Source organism: Pyrgilauda ruficollis, unplaced genomic scaffold (assembly GCF_017590135.1).
Source record: "Pyrgilauda ruficollis isolate IOZ18807 unplaced genomic scaffold, ASM1759013v1 scaffold66, whole genome shotgun sequence".
Lineage (NCBI taxonomy): Eukaryota > Metazoa > Chordata > Aves > Passeriformes > Passeridae > Pyrgilauda > Pyrgilauda ruficollis.
In genome coordinates, this window is record NW_024528377.1 from 427,833 (window position 1) to 444,089 (window position 16,257).

General features: G+C 47.1%; 1 protein-coding gene across 2 annotated transcripts in view; it reads left to right on the top strand.

Annotated features, from left to right (window-relative positions):
* The window catches only part of IQSEC3 (IQ motif and Sec7 domain ArfGEF 3), a 93,246-nt gene that overhangs the window by 62,611 nt on the left and 14,378 nt on the right, over nt 1-16,257 (top strand). The window contains exons 4-5 of one of the 2 annotated variants that reach the window (XM_041484478.1): nt 4,380-5,458; nt 9,610-9,771. In XM_041484478.1, coding sequence (XP_041340412.1) covers nt 4,380-5,458; nt 9,610-9,771 — 1,241 coding nt within the window. Of the gene's footprint in view, nt 1-4,379; nt 5,459-9,609; nt 9,772-16,257 lie in introns of those variants that run through there. The other variant, XM_041484479.1, reaches the window with a different exon arrangement.

Consider the following 16,257-nt stretch of genomic DNA (forward strand, 5'->3'; position numbering starts at 1 on the left):
GATAGGACCTCACAGGGCTGTCCCAGTAGAACCCTACTTATAGCAGAACTTGTAATATAGGAATAGAACTCACAGTAAGAGAGAAAGGTGCAAGGAGACATTTTTAGTCTCACTGCAGAATTGAAGTCACATTTACCTTTTGAGAGAGGACTGAGTGCTAGTAAGGAAGAAGGGCAAGATGCAGCCTCCTCTGCAAGACTTGGACCAGTCATAGCCCCTCAGCATCATCCTAGAGTGTTGGTGAGTGGGTTCTTGGCTCTCCTTCCTCCCTACCCCATGAAACAGAGAATTTTGACAGTGCAAAGAGCAGATGTACTCTATGCTGGGAGGTTGGAACAGAGACTCAAGTACTAAAGTTCCCCTGTTCTTAGACTCTGTAATGTTGGCAAAATGCAAGGCACCACAGGGAAGAGGAGCATGCTTTCAGTCATACATACACTTGGGCTGTGCTGAAGGGCAGCAGGTGTCCCATGGATGAAGGAAAGCACTCCATTAACAAATATCCCTTGTAGCAATGTCCTTCCATTGTGAGAGGCTGGAGGGAGGGAGAAGCATTAAGAATGAGTGACAAGTATGCTTTGTATGTCTGGTTTTTTTTCTAACTTTTTTTATGATGCATGCATTGCCTTGAGTGACTCAGATTCTGTCCCTGAGCCTGATTCTTTTCATGGTGGCACATCACCATGCTTAGTGGCAACCAGGGTAGAAAACCAGTGCTAACCGAGAATAAGATCAGGCCATGGTCTCTCCTGGCAGATTTATAAATTTATGCCTATGGGCACCAAAGCCATGGGGTGTGCACCTCAAATGTTTGGCCATATCTGGGCCTGCAGTTTGGCTTGCCTTTTGGCTTGCCTTGACCTTGTTAAATCTCCCTCCATATGCAATCCCTCATGGCAGTGGATATTTCACAGCCATTTCTAATTCAGCCACAATTGCTCAGAATGAGTGTTCATACTGAGGCCCAGAAATGTATTAAGCTAATTATTCTTTGAAATCCCCCCCGATCCCCCTCCTGCTCTTCCCTTCCTTTGGCGCCGGCTGTCGGATCATTCCCCAGAGAAGAGTAGCTTTAAGTAGGCAATTACTTGTAATTCATGGGGTTTATTAGGAGTGAGAGAAGGCCAATCATGTCTGGCCTTTCTCAGCTCTCAGATGGGAACAGAAGGTTCCTCCAGCCATCCAGACTTACATCTCCATTACCCGTGACTGCTGCAGTGCTAACAAACGCCCTTTCCTCCTCTGGAGAAGAAGAACACAGGCTACAGCTGTGTGAAGTCCTTAATTCCTTTGGACTGTCAGTTAGCTCGATCTGACAGCAAATGGGTATGTCTCAGACATCAATAAGCAGCAAATGTCTGGGCAACAGCAAAGAAAAAGAGACAGAGACCCACTGCTACCAAACAAGGGTGAGAACCCACTTCTCTCTATGGGGATGCTGCATACAGCTCTGCCAGTCTTCTCAGGCATCCCTTGGAACACTCCCTGTCTCTGTTATGCCTGCTGAAAGATAGTGTAGGATTCCCCTTGCTTTGGACAGTGCCAGTAGGCAGTGGATCACAGGCAGAACCCAGCCTTGCACCCCTGGTATGAGCTAGAAGACAGAGTATTTGAGGAGGAGTCCTCTCACTTCAGATCGAGGAGTCCTCTCACTTTAGACCTTGTTCTGCTCCTTAATGCCTTAGTCCTTTGGGAGCACTGAGATTATGGACTGCAAAAAGCTGGTGATGTTTTTTATCGAGGTACTGACAGCTTGCTCTGTTCCTTTGGACTTTTAGAAGGATCTCTCCTTGCTGGCTATTAAAGTCTGCCATTTTTGGCACTGTCCTTGCGTGAGATAAACTGGCCTTTTACTTTAGATCAGCAATGACATCTTGTCTTGCCCTCTAATAAGATCAGAGCATATGAATTTCATGTTTTCAGAATGGCTGTCACCTCCTTGGAAACCTCAGATAATTGTAAGGCTCTTGCTTCTGCTTTATTTTGCATTTTACTGTTATTCTGTCCCTCTCATTTGTTCCTCTTTCCCTCCTAACACAATTAGCTCTGCATTTTCATTAACCAGATCATTATTTTAAGTGCTCACGGTCAGTTGTCAGTAATAACTGTCTGGGTTGGGCCTTTGCAGGTTACTGATGTAATTTACATTTATTTGCCTGAGCCTTCCTCCTGAAGGAATGGGCCAAGGGACAGTTCCGTCTCTTTCCAGGCAGGTCAAGTTTAAAGACATGTGTCAGGAGTGTTGGTTTTACGGCAGGATTTAAGATGTCCTTGTTTATCCAAAAGGCCTGCTGCCAGGTCTTGTGGTAAATGACACTGTAGCCATGATTACTGTGGGGGTGACTTTTAGCAATATTTATGCAAACTATTTCTGGAAGGGCAGCAGTGAAAGTATTAGACAAATGTTCTTTAAATCAGGGATAAACAGAGCTCTGAGCCAGCTACCTCTGCAACTGCAGTGGCAACCCCACCACTAAGAAAATTGCTGGTATTTCTTAGTGCTGGGCTTTGATGCTCGCCTTGGACAGACCACAAGCTTGAGGGCAAGGCAGACAAAAAACAGAAGCCTACCTGATGGTTGAGCACAAGGCAGAGGTCCCTGCTTCATGTCCAGAGAGGGAAATATGAAAGGATGTGCTCCCCATCCCACTCTCTTCCATAAATGTCAGCCTCCCAGTACTTGCTCCACAGGCAGGATAGCAGTGCAGGCAAAAAATGGCTGGACTTAGGTTGTTCCTCTCTGCCTGTTATCTCCCAAGGTCACATTATCTTCCTCTACTTCCAGAGGAGTTAGTATTGGAAAGACTCCAGAGGTCATTTACACTTCTCATAGCTGTCAGACCAGGTCTTTACGTGTACTTGCATCACTCACTGATGGTTTTATCTGTAATTTACGTCATGTTATGAAAAAAGAAGAAGGAAGCAGGTGGCATGACATGACTCTGTGAGCTGAGGCTCATGCCTCAGTCTCACTTTGACTGTGAAAGCAATTTGCACTTAAACTCAGATCTTGTGGAGCTCAGCTTTTCAAACAGTGAGTTCTGGGCCGACAAGGCAAGGTGAGGGACAAGTGGTATATCTGGGGATGAGGATGCAGTCAGTAAAACTCGTCCTTTGGTTCTGCTAACGAGCTCATACTCACTACATGACTGAGGCACTGAATCCTCTGCTAACTCAGGACTGACTTCACCGGTCTTCTCAGTCCTGCCTTTCATCTTTTTTTGGTTTTCCTACATGTGTGCAGGCACATATTAATGCTACAGTCTGCAACTGCACTCTGCCCTGTGAAGTGCCAATGATAACTTATAGTTCAGCCTAAACCTCAGTGAAGGTAGTTTGAGTTCTTTTTTTTTTTTTAACCCCATCTTCCACCTTCATCTTCACACTGTCCCCCTTGTCCTCTGTCAGTCACTCATTGGAACCAAATCATCTGTCATTCTCCTGGAACTTGTTAGTGAAAACCCAGCTGCACAGGAAGAGTGGAGGGATTACCAGGAGGTTTAAATTCTAGACTACAGGAACGACCATACATACCTGCTTTGCTGAAGCCAGTTAGGATGGTGTGTGTCAATGTATTTACATGTGTTTGTCGTTACCAGCTCAGGTAAATCCTCCTTCTACTTTTTTTTATTATCTTGTCTCAACATTTAAAATTCAGACTTTTTTACCTTTCAAAACTGAGAGTCTTTCTTTTTCTGGGTATTTTTCTTTTCATTGCTGGCTGACACCTGAAAAACTCAGATATCAAAAAGGAAGACACTTTGGGATTCAGAGTACTTTTTAAAAGACACAACTCAGAACAAACCCAGCCTCCACTAACTTACATGGAAGTTTATGTTTCTCACTAACTGCTAGATCAAGCCAGTATTCTTTGCATTTAAAAATGAAATTTTCTTCCCTTTTTCTGAATGATTTCTCCTTCTGCTGAGAGTATTTCCTAAGGTTGCTAAGGAGGGGAGAAGCATTAGTAACACTCTGAGACAAGAGATAATGCTTGACGTGACCAGAGCACCACTGAACAGGAAGACGTATTGCTGGAATGTTGTATTTGCAGTGATGCACTTGCCCTAAAGGCCATCAGAAGTGAGTCTTCAAGGGAAGGGCACCTGCAGGCTCCAGCTTTTATGAGTGGCACTCTAGGAAGAGGTAGGATCCCATTACAGCTGTGAGGAAGTTCATGGTGCTGATGATTTAGCCAGTCATGCCCAAATGGGAACCTTCTGTTGAAATCAGGGGCATGGCATTGCAGGGAAAAGTTAATTCATTGTCAGAAGTTCCTTTGACAGTTGTTGAAGACTAATCAGTGTAGAAAGCTGGGTAATAAGAAGCCATCGGGAGGCAATTAGCAAAAACTAACGTATCTGTTCTCTGTCTTTCAGATCGAAATGCTAGAACACAAATACGGCGGCCACCTGGTGTCTCGCAGGGCAGCTTGTACCATCCAGACCGCCTTCCGGCAGTACCAGCTCAGCAAGAACTTTGAGAAGATCCGCAACTCCCTGCTGGAGAGCCGCATGCCACGCCGCATCTCCCTGAGGAAAGTCCGCATCCAGAACTCGGAGAGCTTCTCCGCGGAGAAAGCCCTGGTGGAGGGGTACAACTTCGTGGGCATCCCACTGGTGAGGTCCCCGTCCTTGCCAGCCACTATCAGTGGGGCACTAACTGAGCTGGAGGACTCCTTCACAGAACAAGTTCAGTCCCTGGCAAAATCCATCGATGATGCCCTCAGCACCTGGAGCCTGAAGACCATGTGCTCCCTGCAAGATGGGGGCTCGTACCAGATCAGGGAGACCTTCAGCGCTAGCTCCATGCAGCCAAATCAAGACTTAGAGGCTGAGCTACAGGATCAGGAGAAGGAGGAAGGTCTCCTGCCAGATACTCTACCCAAGAGCAGCAGCACTCTCATGATGGCTTTTCGAGATGTCACAGTTCAGATCGACAACAAGAACATCTCTGTCTCATCATCTACCTCGGTGTCCATGGCAAACTGTCTCAGCAGCAACGACCAGGCTGGGCTCTCTCCAGCTACCAAGGCTGAAGAAAGCCCAGGAGAAGGGGAGGGAGAAGCCAGTGAACTACTGTCTGCCCCAGAGAGCTTACCTGAGAACAGCCTCACTTCCACTGAGGTGGATGTCAGCACTAATGGCACAGGGGATAGCAGTGCTGAGCCAGATCAGATGGCAGTGCAGAAACTCCAGTTTGATGCAAACAATGAGGCAGGACAAAGCAAAGGCTTGGAGTCTGAGAATGCAGACAACTCAGAGCAGCTGAGCAGCAGCAGCACCTCCACCTCAGCCAAGTCAGCCTCTGAGGTGTCCTCAAAAGAAGCCCTGCAGGCCATGATCCTCAGTCTGCCGAGGTACCACTGCGAGAACCCAGCCAGCTGCAAGTCCCCCACACTTTCCACAGACACCATGAGGAAACGCCTTTACCGCATAGGACTGAACCTCTTTAATATGTAAGTGACTCTTCCTCTATTTCCCAGCCAGTGTAATGCCTCACATAGGAACAGATGATGGCAGGCTCTTGGTCTAGATCCATCTCCAGGGAAGTTCGTTCGTGTTCAAGGGCATGACCATCTGGGTATGCAGTGCACAACACAGGTTGGCTTCCCAGAAGCTCTTTCCCTAAATTCTCCCAAGTACTCTCCTTCTCTTCTGCCTAACAGAGGAACAAGCCCATGAGTAGTGCTCATGCTGTCACAATTCACTGAACCTTCAGTTCCAGTTGCTGTCCATTTGGCATCCACCAGCTGAGTCTGGGATCACTCTGCTCCACTCTGTTGCAAAGGAACAAACATAGCTAGGACTGTTAACCCAGCCCTGGTTACTTAACATGGGGCAATTCCAAGTGAAGAGAGAGGGAGACAGAGGTAGAGCTGAGCTTAGCTAGCCCAGTATGAGTCATAATGGCAAAATTACATCTCTGGCTGTAATTTTCCTTCAGATACTTGGGTAGACTTTCACCTGACAGACCAGGTTTAGTCACCTGTCTCTCACATACCTGTGTTTGATATCCTGTGAGAAGGCTGTAGATGTGAAAGCAAAAGCAGAGCAGAGGTTACCATCAGAAGAGGTTAAGTCACAGGGTCACATGTGGATAGGCAGAAAGGAGCTGAGCTCCCTTAAGATTCAGATTTGCTCATTGCCTTTTGATGAGACTTTTCTCATCTAAGCAAGCCACGGGAAGTACTGGGTTTTTTTTATCATCACACTCTCATATCTCTGTCTTTGTTTCCATTTGAGTCCCCTAATAATAAGGATGTAATGTACCCATAGTAGGAGTATGTTTTTCCACACGTTAGCGTGGGCATTTTAGTCAAAGCAAGGCCTGATCATTATGCAGTCCCAGGCAGAAGTTTTTCACAGACAAAGGGGCAATGCACAGGATTTATAAATGTGTACCATGGAGGCTGTGGACTCCAGGAGGCAGGGACCAGGAAGAGAGGTTTTTAGGGTTGGTCTCAGAGCACACCCAGAAGTGAAGTGATGTTAGATCAGACAGATTTGGGATTCTTACAGAATTGAGAGGGACAGATTTCCAGTTCTGAGTACAGGTTGGAGGACAGGAGTGAGGAAAATAACTTGTTAGCTCTGGGGAATGATATCTTTCTTCAATCTCTGAGCAGTATCCAGGGGACATGTGGCTCCCCTTGTGACTTCTTATCCAAGGGGCTGAGAGGGCCATTAAGCTTTCTGAGGTTATTTGGTTGTTGCTTTCCCTGTCTATTTCCAGGAAGAAGCCAGTTTACTGTTGTGGGGTTTGGGATGTGGGCACTGATCCGTAGGCCGTGGAGCTGAGGCTCTGTGTGTGTGCACATCCTTTTTCCTGGCTTTCCCTGGAGCAGGAGCTGAAAGCCTGCAGTTTCTAGTGGAAACTGCCACAGCCTCTCTGGCCTTGCCTTGCATTTTTGGAAGGTAGTGCTGTAGCTTGGAGCAGGCCTCTGGAAACACATCGATGCAGTGGCACTTTCCTCATCCCTTCTGCACCGTGAGGGGGTGAAATCCCCAGAATGGTGAGTGCTTCATTATGCAGTGCTGCTGTAACAGCTCGGTGTGTGTGGGCAGCTGGCTGCGTGGGCAGAGGGAAAGACAGCAGGACGTGAGGAATCCCGCAGCATTTGCTGGCTCTGCTTGCAGCCCTGCAACACCAAAAATGAATAGCAGGGTCCAGGCTCAGGAGAGAGAGGAGTAGAGTAGCCTGCTGCACCTCTGGGTAAAAGCTGCATGCTGCACTACATGGGATACATCTGCAGGTGTTCAGTGGCAGAGATGCTGTATTGCTATCAGGTTTTTGTGAAGAACAAATTGAATCCTGGGAAAAACTGAGGGAAGACTGCTGTTAGTGAAAGAATTTTTGAGTTATAGTCTAGGCAGTGCAGGAGGGCTGTCACAGGGGTACTGTTTTATCCTGCATCCTTTGATGGCATTGTGTGTACCATCTCTACTGAGACCTGCACATCCATGCTAGTGTGTGTATTTTTTCTGGACATATTAAACTCTCAGCTCCTCTGGAGTGGATCCAAATCAGTCCAGTGACTTTGGAGTCACACAGGTGTAACTGAGTTCATCCTTGTGTTGTGAACACCATACCATGCCTTGCCAAATAACAAAGTGTGCAGGTGGATATGCATTTTATGAATCTCTGGTGCTTAGTTTGACTTATGTCCCAATCATATCACCTTTGCACTTAGCAGGGAACTTTACCTGTACTCCACAGCAGTGAGCCAGTAGGTCTGTATGATGATAAAGAAGGTGCATTGCTGCTGTTCCCTGAAGAAGGCCTGGGGTTTTCAGTATCACATCTTGCACCTCTCCTATTTATAAACTTAATGGGTTGATTGTTCTTGCAACCCTCTTCCCAGCAGTGCCCAGGATATTTTCTTTTGACATTACAGAGTAATCAGAACTATTTGAAGCCCATCTACTTTCTCCATGTCCGTGAGGCCCCTGTAAGGAGCAGGCCATTCTGCTGCATGCAGCTCCCCTTATAGCTAGACATATGCTGCTCACCCACATACTTCACCACCTGACAATGTCACAGTCTGTTCCTGTGCATATCATGCATTCACGTGCTCTGAAATCTCATCCTATTCTTTCCTTACCCCAGGAAACTGCCTGAGCAAACTCACCCATTGAGTCTTGACAAAGAACCCTCAATTTGGATTAATGATGGAAGTATGACATCATTTAAAGAAGTCACCCTCTTACCTCTCTCCACTCACCAGCTCAGAGAACCAAAGAAATGTGGCAATCTTCCTGCCATTGCAGTGATTCATCTCAGCACAGTGCATCATGACAGAGACCCTTCAGTGGGGCAGACTGAAATATGGGAGGAAAACTTCCTGCACAATACACACGTACTGTTTGTTCTTGTCTGCGTTGTGAGACAGGCACCACATAGCCTCACAGACACTCCCAGGATACACAAGGGCTTATAAACTAGGACAGAAAGATGGGGACAGATGTTTTATCAGGGCCTCTGGCAATAGAACCAGGGGTAATGCTGTAAAACTGAAGGAGGTTATAAGTAAGGAAGAAGATTTTTACAATGAAGGTGGTGAAACACTGGCACAGGTTGCCCAGAGAGGTGGTGGTTGCCTCATCTCTGGAGATATACAATATCAGGTTGGTGGGTTCTCTGAGCAACCTTCTCTAGTTGAAAATGTCCCCACTCACTGCAGGAGGGTTGGAGTAGATGGCCTTTAAAGGTCACTCCCAACCCAAACCACTTTGCTTCTGTAGGAGCTGTGTGTGCAGGCACAGACACTGGCACATTAAGAAGCAGAAAATCACTCCCACAGCCAGGCAATCAGGCCCACTCAGCACCAGACCTGCTCTCAGAGAGATGCTCACAGCCACAGAGGGAGAAAAGCCCTCTGTCTGGGAGCTGCACACTGCTCCCTCCCTTCTTCTGACAAAGCATTCTCTGGGTGCCTTCTCTCACACAGAAAGATTTCTGCCTGAGGGCGTGAATCAATAGAGAAGGGAAGAAAAACACAGCTAAGGGTGGGGGAAGTGGAGGAGGAATAAACAAATCTGAGTATGGGATTTCTGTTCAGACAGCCAACATCAAGCTCAGGTGAGGAAGATAAAAAAGTATCACTCTACAATGAACGTTGAAAATCTATGAAAAGCAAAATTATTTGTTTAACATAAAAAGTGTCCACTTTGGTTATCCCCCTTGGAGCCTTGAGCCTCGTTTGCCCATAGACCATGGCAGCAATGTCTCCTAAGTTTCTTCACAGAGGAAAGGGCCTCTGACTCTGGAGCAGATGGATGGCAGAAGAGTCACTTATGAGGTGTGGTACAATGCAGTAGGATTCGTTGTGGCAGTGGGATGCCACTTGTGATTACCAGGTGACAGCAGGTGCTGCAAGTGACACAGCAGGTCCTATGACATCTTTTTGTCCTCAGCAGCAGCTAGGGGGGCACACAGCAAGTCACTTTTCCTCACCCCAACCAGTCCCGTTCCTGACACACACGTGAACGCAGAGGAGCCCAGGCACATACCAAGGGCTGCATTGGTGCAAGCCATGGGGTGAGCCAGAGGCAACAATGCCTCCAAGAGCTCATGCAAACTCACCATGTCTCTGTCCTTCCCTTCCAGAAACCCAGACAAAGGCATCCAGTTCCTGATCTCCCGAGGCTTCATCCCAGACACCCCCATTGGGGTGGCACACTTTCTGCTGCAGCGGAAGGGCCTCAGCCGACAGATGATTGGGGAATTCCTGGGCAACAGCAAGAAGCAGTTCAACAGGGATGTTCTGGAGTAAGTGTGAAAATCTCTTCCCCTCCTCCCTTCACTCTGAAGGCATTGCCAGCCCACTCTGCCCCTGGCTGCACCAGCAAGCTCTCCATGCCCCTTTGCCCCCAATCTTCAGCAACTCCACCATTGCCTGTCCCTATCTGGTGTCCCTCAACACATTTCCCAGCTATGTGTGTCACCCTTCATATCATCAGTTCTTTCATTTCAGTCCTTCCTCAGGAGGCCTGCGGTCACCTAGCAGGAGCTCAGCACTGTCAGGTTGTAGAACAAGTGATGCTGGCAGGTTTGGGGGCTGGGGAACTCTTTGGTTGAAGTCTATCCCATCCATACAAAGTACTTCTGATGCCTTCTGGGAAGTATTAAGAGAGGCAGAGGAGGAAAAATATCTGCTTCTTGCTGTGAGACCAGCAGGGAGAAGTGAATGCTGGCTACATACTCAGATATCTTTCTGTTCAGGTTGGAAACTGGGGACCCTTTGAGTTTGTCCAACTGCATTATGAGGATAATTACAAGGTCCTGTTTGTGGTGATGAGGAGGCCTGTGTATGAAAACATGCTTCTAAGGGCTCGGCATTGCCACAGCAGCCACGGAGCACCGAGGAACATCCCCGCTCCAAAATCTCCAACAAGCTGTCCCTTTTCAGAACAAAATCTGAGGTTTCCTTCTTGCTTCTGATCAGTGGCTGCCTTTGCTGGATTGTTACCTTCAATTCTCTCACCGTGACCCTCTCCTGGTCACAAGCCATGCATCTCTCAGCCTGCACCTCTCTCCTCTTTCAAGTGTAGTTCATTCAGAGACCCATTTCAAGGCATGAACAGCATTCAGCTGCATCTTTTATTATGCAGAAGCACAACTCTTAGTGAGAGCTGCCTTTCCATTATGCAGGAAGTCCTTTGCACTGGGTCCTTTATTACATTCTCCCATTCTCCAAAATGTTCTCTATTTCCCTTGAATTTTGCAGTGGTTTCTCTTGAATCAAACCATAAAGAAACTCCAAATCCCATCCACATACCACTTCTACTCCAAAGAAAGATTGGAGAATGCCAAAGTTCAAGAGCCAAATCTAGGCCTAAATTTTAAAATTAATTCCAGCTGCAATTGCTGCTTCTTATTGCTGCAGGTACCTACCTGACCTTTGGGCCATCTCTTTTTTTAATACACTGTAGAAGTATCGATTTGTTCAGCAACAAGACACATGTGCTGTCCAGTCTCTTCATGCTGAGAACTACAATTAAAAGTAATTGCCTCTTTTTCTCCAGTAAGCATTGTGTGGGCTGCTTCCCCTCACAGATAATCTGCTCAAGTCCAAACCTAGCCTCTGCACTCACAGATATTGCAACAACAATAGGCTGACACTTCCCTGTAATCATAAATGTGGCATCATCCCTGCAAATGACCATGTTCCTCTGCCTCACATGGGACTACAAACTCAGTGTCAGCAGCTCCTGGGAACAGTGCCTATTGCAAAGCCTGGTGTCAGCCTCCCAGCCTCAGTGCCCAGGAGCTGCTACATGGGGCTTGCCTCTCCTCTTTCTGCATGAGGCATGGGGCCATTGGGGCAGGTGGCCCTACTCCATCATGCTCATTACTCGAAATTACCACTGCCCCTCTCATGGTAACACTCCAAATATTCAGTGAAGGAGTGACCTTGCCCATCCTATTAACATCTGTAGAAAACAAGGCCCAAAGATGGGGACCAAGATATTGAGGCTGTGTGTCCATGGATTACATGTGGGGCAGGGACTGTGTGTACTTGAGCATGTATCAAACTGGGTCTGAGTTCAGGGTTCAAACCTGTGTCAGATTTTGCCAGGCAACAGATGATATGCTTGCACTGACAATCTGTGCTGCCATCCTCTCTTCACAATAAATGCCTGATTTGTCTTCCATAAAGGCAAAGACAAAAGTAGACTTAAAATGTATGTAGAATATTTTAAAACAGGAAGGAAAAAACATGCACATTCAGCTGGTTAGAGCTGTGCCATTTGAAGGTACTTTCTTCCTGTGCCAGTTCTGAGCTTGGGGGTATGCTTGAGCATAGTTGGTGGGTTTTGCAAGCAAATTTTTCATCAGCCACTCATGAGAGCTAGATGGGCAACGGCTGCACACCCAGCAGCATGCCATGCATGGAAATAAGGCATTGAAAGGAGAAATCATGGCCCAGAATTATAATCCTGGATATTTTTCCTGTCCATGCTGCAGGAAGAAGAGGGCTGGCAGTGTAGTATAGTGTGCTGGCATTCCCAATGCACTGTATCTCAAGGGCTGGTCACAACTTAGGAGCTGTTTCTATGGGAGCAAGAGGCAGATCAAAGACCTTTTGGCATTTTGGAACTGTCTAAGACCTTGTCTTGTTCTCATTCCCCATCCAACTCCCATCAAACTAGCTCAGGAACACTGACACATGTTGGGAGAATGGACTGTGCAAGGGCTGCCTTGCTGTCCCCACATTCACCCACACTTAGTAATGTTAAGGTACATGGTATTCCCTGGAGAGCACGCAGCAGACAGGAGAGCTCATACAGCAGCTTTTGCACAATTTGCCCAATACCACAGTCATTTTTGTGGCCCAAATGGGCAGAAGAAGAACAGGCACTTAGTTCTGCTGACGTCAAATGCCCAGGCAGGTGGCCACGAGCAGGCAGTAGTGCTTGGACAGGCTCTGATCACCTGCAGTGAGGAAGCCTGTATGCAGGCAGAGATGTCTGTGCTCTTTCACATCCCAAACCTGACCCTGGAGCCTACTCTACCTCCCAGAAACAATTTCAATTATTGATGCTACTTGCTGTGTTAGTTTAGCTTTTGCTTGATGTGAAAACTTATGTTGCAATTGTGTATTGTGAGCAATGTTTCTATTGCATCCAGGTTGAATTAACTCAGCTGCATGAATAAATAATAGCACAGCTTTTAAAACATCTGCAAAAGTGTCAGCCTCCCTTGTGCATTTGGAGGCAGGGCAGAGCTGCCCAGGTTACAAACTCCAGACTCAGCTGTAATGTCCAGATATAAGTCTGTACTCTGCAGAGCTCTCTTGGCTTCTGCAGACCTTGAAGCTGTGCTGGCTGACAGAGAAACCTGTTGCTGCTGTCAAACAGCAGAGCTCAGGAGTGCAGAGCGGCATTTGGCTCTGTGAAGATGATCCCACTTTACTGCCACCAGTAAATGTAAAACTCCAGAGAATTGCTATGCTGGTTGCAAAGCCTTTTATGAAAAAGGGCAGGGATTTAGGTGAGGTAAGCAGTTTATGAAGATTGAGCTCTTTGGTGTGCTATTTTTCCTTCCCACACCTTCATGCCCAGCACCTAAATGCCCTGAAATTGTAATCTCCCCTCCATCTTCCTGCTCTTATCTTTCAACATTTAACTGATTTTCTTGGAACTCAGAAGAGGTGTCTGGATAATTCACAAGTAATTCTACATGCTAGCCAGAGGAACAACAGAGAGAACAGGAGATTTTCAACAGTTTCTGACTATAATTGGCACACACGCATTGATGACACTGAACCACTCAGGTCTGTCTCTTTAGGAAGATGCAGTATGTAATTTTCTTGTATAGAAAAGACTTCAGTCTTTAAAACTAGGATTTATCTCACTTGTTGTTGGCCACCACCAAGTTTAGTGCCTTCTAGAAATTTATGCATTCCTTTTGTCAATGGAGAGACACGGGGCCCTCAAGAGTGCTGTTTTTCTTAGCCTGCTAGTTTAGTCTGGATGTGCAGCTTTTAGGCATTTTGTGTTGCAGGGCATAAAACCCACTTGTAACCTATTTTAAGCATCTCACAAAATAACCATTCACTGTGATCAGCATCCAGAAGAATCTAAGAAGATCCAGTAAGATCCAAGAATCTCCTTCTACAGGCTGTCCTGCAGCCAGCAAGAGGGAGTCACTGGAGACCTGCCCCAGGGTTTCAGTGTCTACCAGTCCTGGAATACAGCTGGAGAGAGGTAGCCTGACCCACTAAAGGACCTATGTGGTACTGAGCTTAAATCAAATCTATTTGTCAAATACTGCAGAAAAATAATTCTGTTGCTTTGAAAAAGTCAGGCCCGAGGCATTAGCACATGGTTTTAATATAAGCCATGTCATCATTCTTGCATCCTTTCTTCATTCTGTGTTTATTTGCTTTTGTTCTCCTTTCTTCGTACTTTCCTTCACTTGAGTCCATTCTTCCCCTCCACCTGTTCCTGACTCAGGAATTACTTCCATTCATAGTTCATTCATGAACAAGATGATGTGAGTGATTTCATGAATGTAGTCAGCTGTGCTGGTACTGGATGGTTTGTGTTCAGCTTGTGGGATTTGGAAGTGCAGATGTGGCTGTCCTGGTGCACTTGCTGTCAGAGGAGAAATGGGCAGAGATTCCAGCAGAGGAGGCATTGTGCTGAGTTGGGGTCTGCTTGTGTTAAGAGTGGAAGTTGCTGTTGGAGACATTCTCCCCAGGGTTGAGCAGGTCTCCTGCCTGTCAGGCCTGTGTTGTCTTCTCTCTCTGTTGGGGGAAGTGGGAGAGAAAAGCTGCTCTCAGGACGTGCAGAGCTGGGAGCTCAGCAAAGGGGACTGCCTCTCAGAGAAGAATTAGGTTCCTCTTGAACAGACAGAATGGACTTGTCAGGTTAGCCCAAACTAGCCTTCTTTTCCCTTCTTACTGAGGATGCTACGGAGGGTCAGTAGGAGACTTTCATCACAGGAGGGTTTGAGCAGGAGCAATAGATAAGGATGTGATGGAAACAGGACAGAGGGAAGAATGTGTTAGGCAGTTCTGACCTCCAGCTGCAAGCAGGACTGTAGCACACACCAAATGTGAGAGCAGCCCTCCCATGCCTATACAGGCTGAATGTGCAGCTTGAGTCTGCCTAGTCCCCAGGGAAACTCAGGAAGGAGTAGATTCCCAAGTAAGTAGCCATGTGAGCTACCAACAACCATGGGAGGGTGAGTAGGCATGACAGCCCAGGAGGAAAACAGGCAATACACCAATCCTGCAGTATTCTCCAGAAAGGGAAAACTAGTGTGGGCCATGGTCTGCATTGTAGAGATTGTCCTTCCCAATAGGGTGAGGAGGGCAGGATTGGGACACACACCTGTGTCCACTGGTGCATGGAACTGGGGAGTCCTGCTGGCTTTTCTTTCTGTTCAGTTCACACATGCAGGGCAGTCTCTTTCCAGGGAGCTGAGCTCTTCTACAATTCACCCAAATCCTGATTCACCTTCAGAAAGCTTGTAGAATTAGGGAGGCTGGGAAAAGGGATTGTTTTTATGAATATCTTTGTGCCTTGTGATTTTAAACTTTCCACCTGGCTGCCTTCCCCCTTGCTCCCTCCCTGAGTGGAGGCTGCAGGTTCATTACAGATGCTTTTAGCTGCATCCCAGCCCCTGCTGCATTGTCACCTGAGTGGAAAAGCTGGAAAATAGGTCATTACACTTGGGTGAGCAGATCCCAGCCCCACATGATACAGCTGCTTCCTGTCTTCACTGAACCCTTTTGCCACAGGCTCTTTTGCCGTGCTTAGCCCTGTGCTAAAACCTCACAGCTCTTCTGCCATTACATCCACCCACTTTGAGGGGGACCTTTCCCTGTAGCCTACGAGGCTACAACAGAGACAACAGCTAAGCATAATAATCCATCTAGGAGCCCACTCTTTGGTCCTGGAACCTGGTGTGGAATTCTCTGCTCGTTGTTGTGAGGTGCCTCAGGGCAGATCAAACTCCTTATGTACACAGGTGGCCCAAGAGTCCTCAATCCCCACCCCCTTGTTCATGAGGCAGGGAGCCAGCACTTTTCCTGCCCACTTCAACCGCAGGATCCAAATATCCAAAGTCATATCCTCGCAGACAGTGGGCGAAATGAATCTCTGGATGCACTGTGAGTTCAATTTGTGTGGCTTGTTGCAAGTTCCTGGGCAGGAAGGAGTTGAAACATGAGATTTTATGAGGTGATTACTGTGTCCCTGTATCATCATCTCTCAAGCCTCCTGGCAGTCCTGGAATAGGCATCTCACAGGTGTCCAGGTGTTTGTGGGAAAATGAACTCAGCACTGGTTTTGGCATGTGCACATAAGTTTTTGGTTGATTCCTTGGATGCAGAGAGCCACCCACTCCCATATCCTTTGTCAGCTTCCACGGTCTCTAGCTTGGAAAGAAAAGACCTCCTTGGTCTGGTTTCACGAAGAAAAGTTGTGCTGCACTTCAGGGGATGTCTGACACAGTTACCAGAGTGCATTTGGAAAGTTAATGCAAGTCTGTGCAGGAATCTGAAGTCAGAGAAGGCTGCAAAACTTTCAGCTGTCTAGAAGAGGAGGAGGAACATGGCAGACCCATAGCACAAGGCTGTTTGGCTCTTTGAATGGATTTTTCTGTGTCAAATTTGCACACAAAAGTACAGACAAGTCTGATCCATCTTTCTTTCTGCCTGTCTAACAGCAGAAATAGCAGCTTGGTACCTGATGTCTCCTGTAGGAGCTGTTCTTCAGACCTTTGGCACAGGATTTGTCAGAT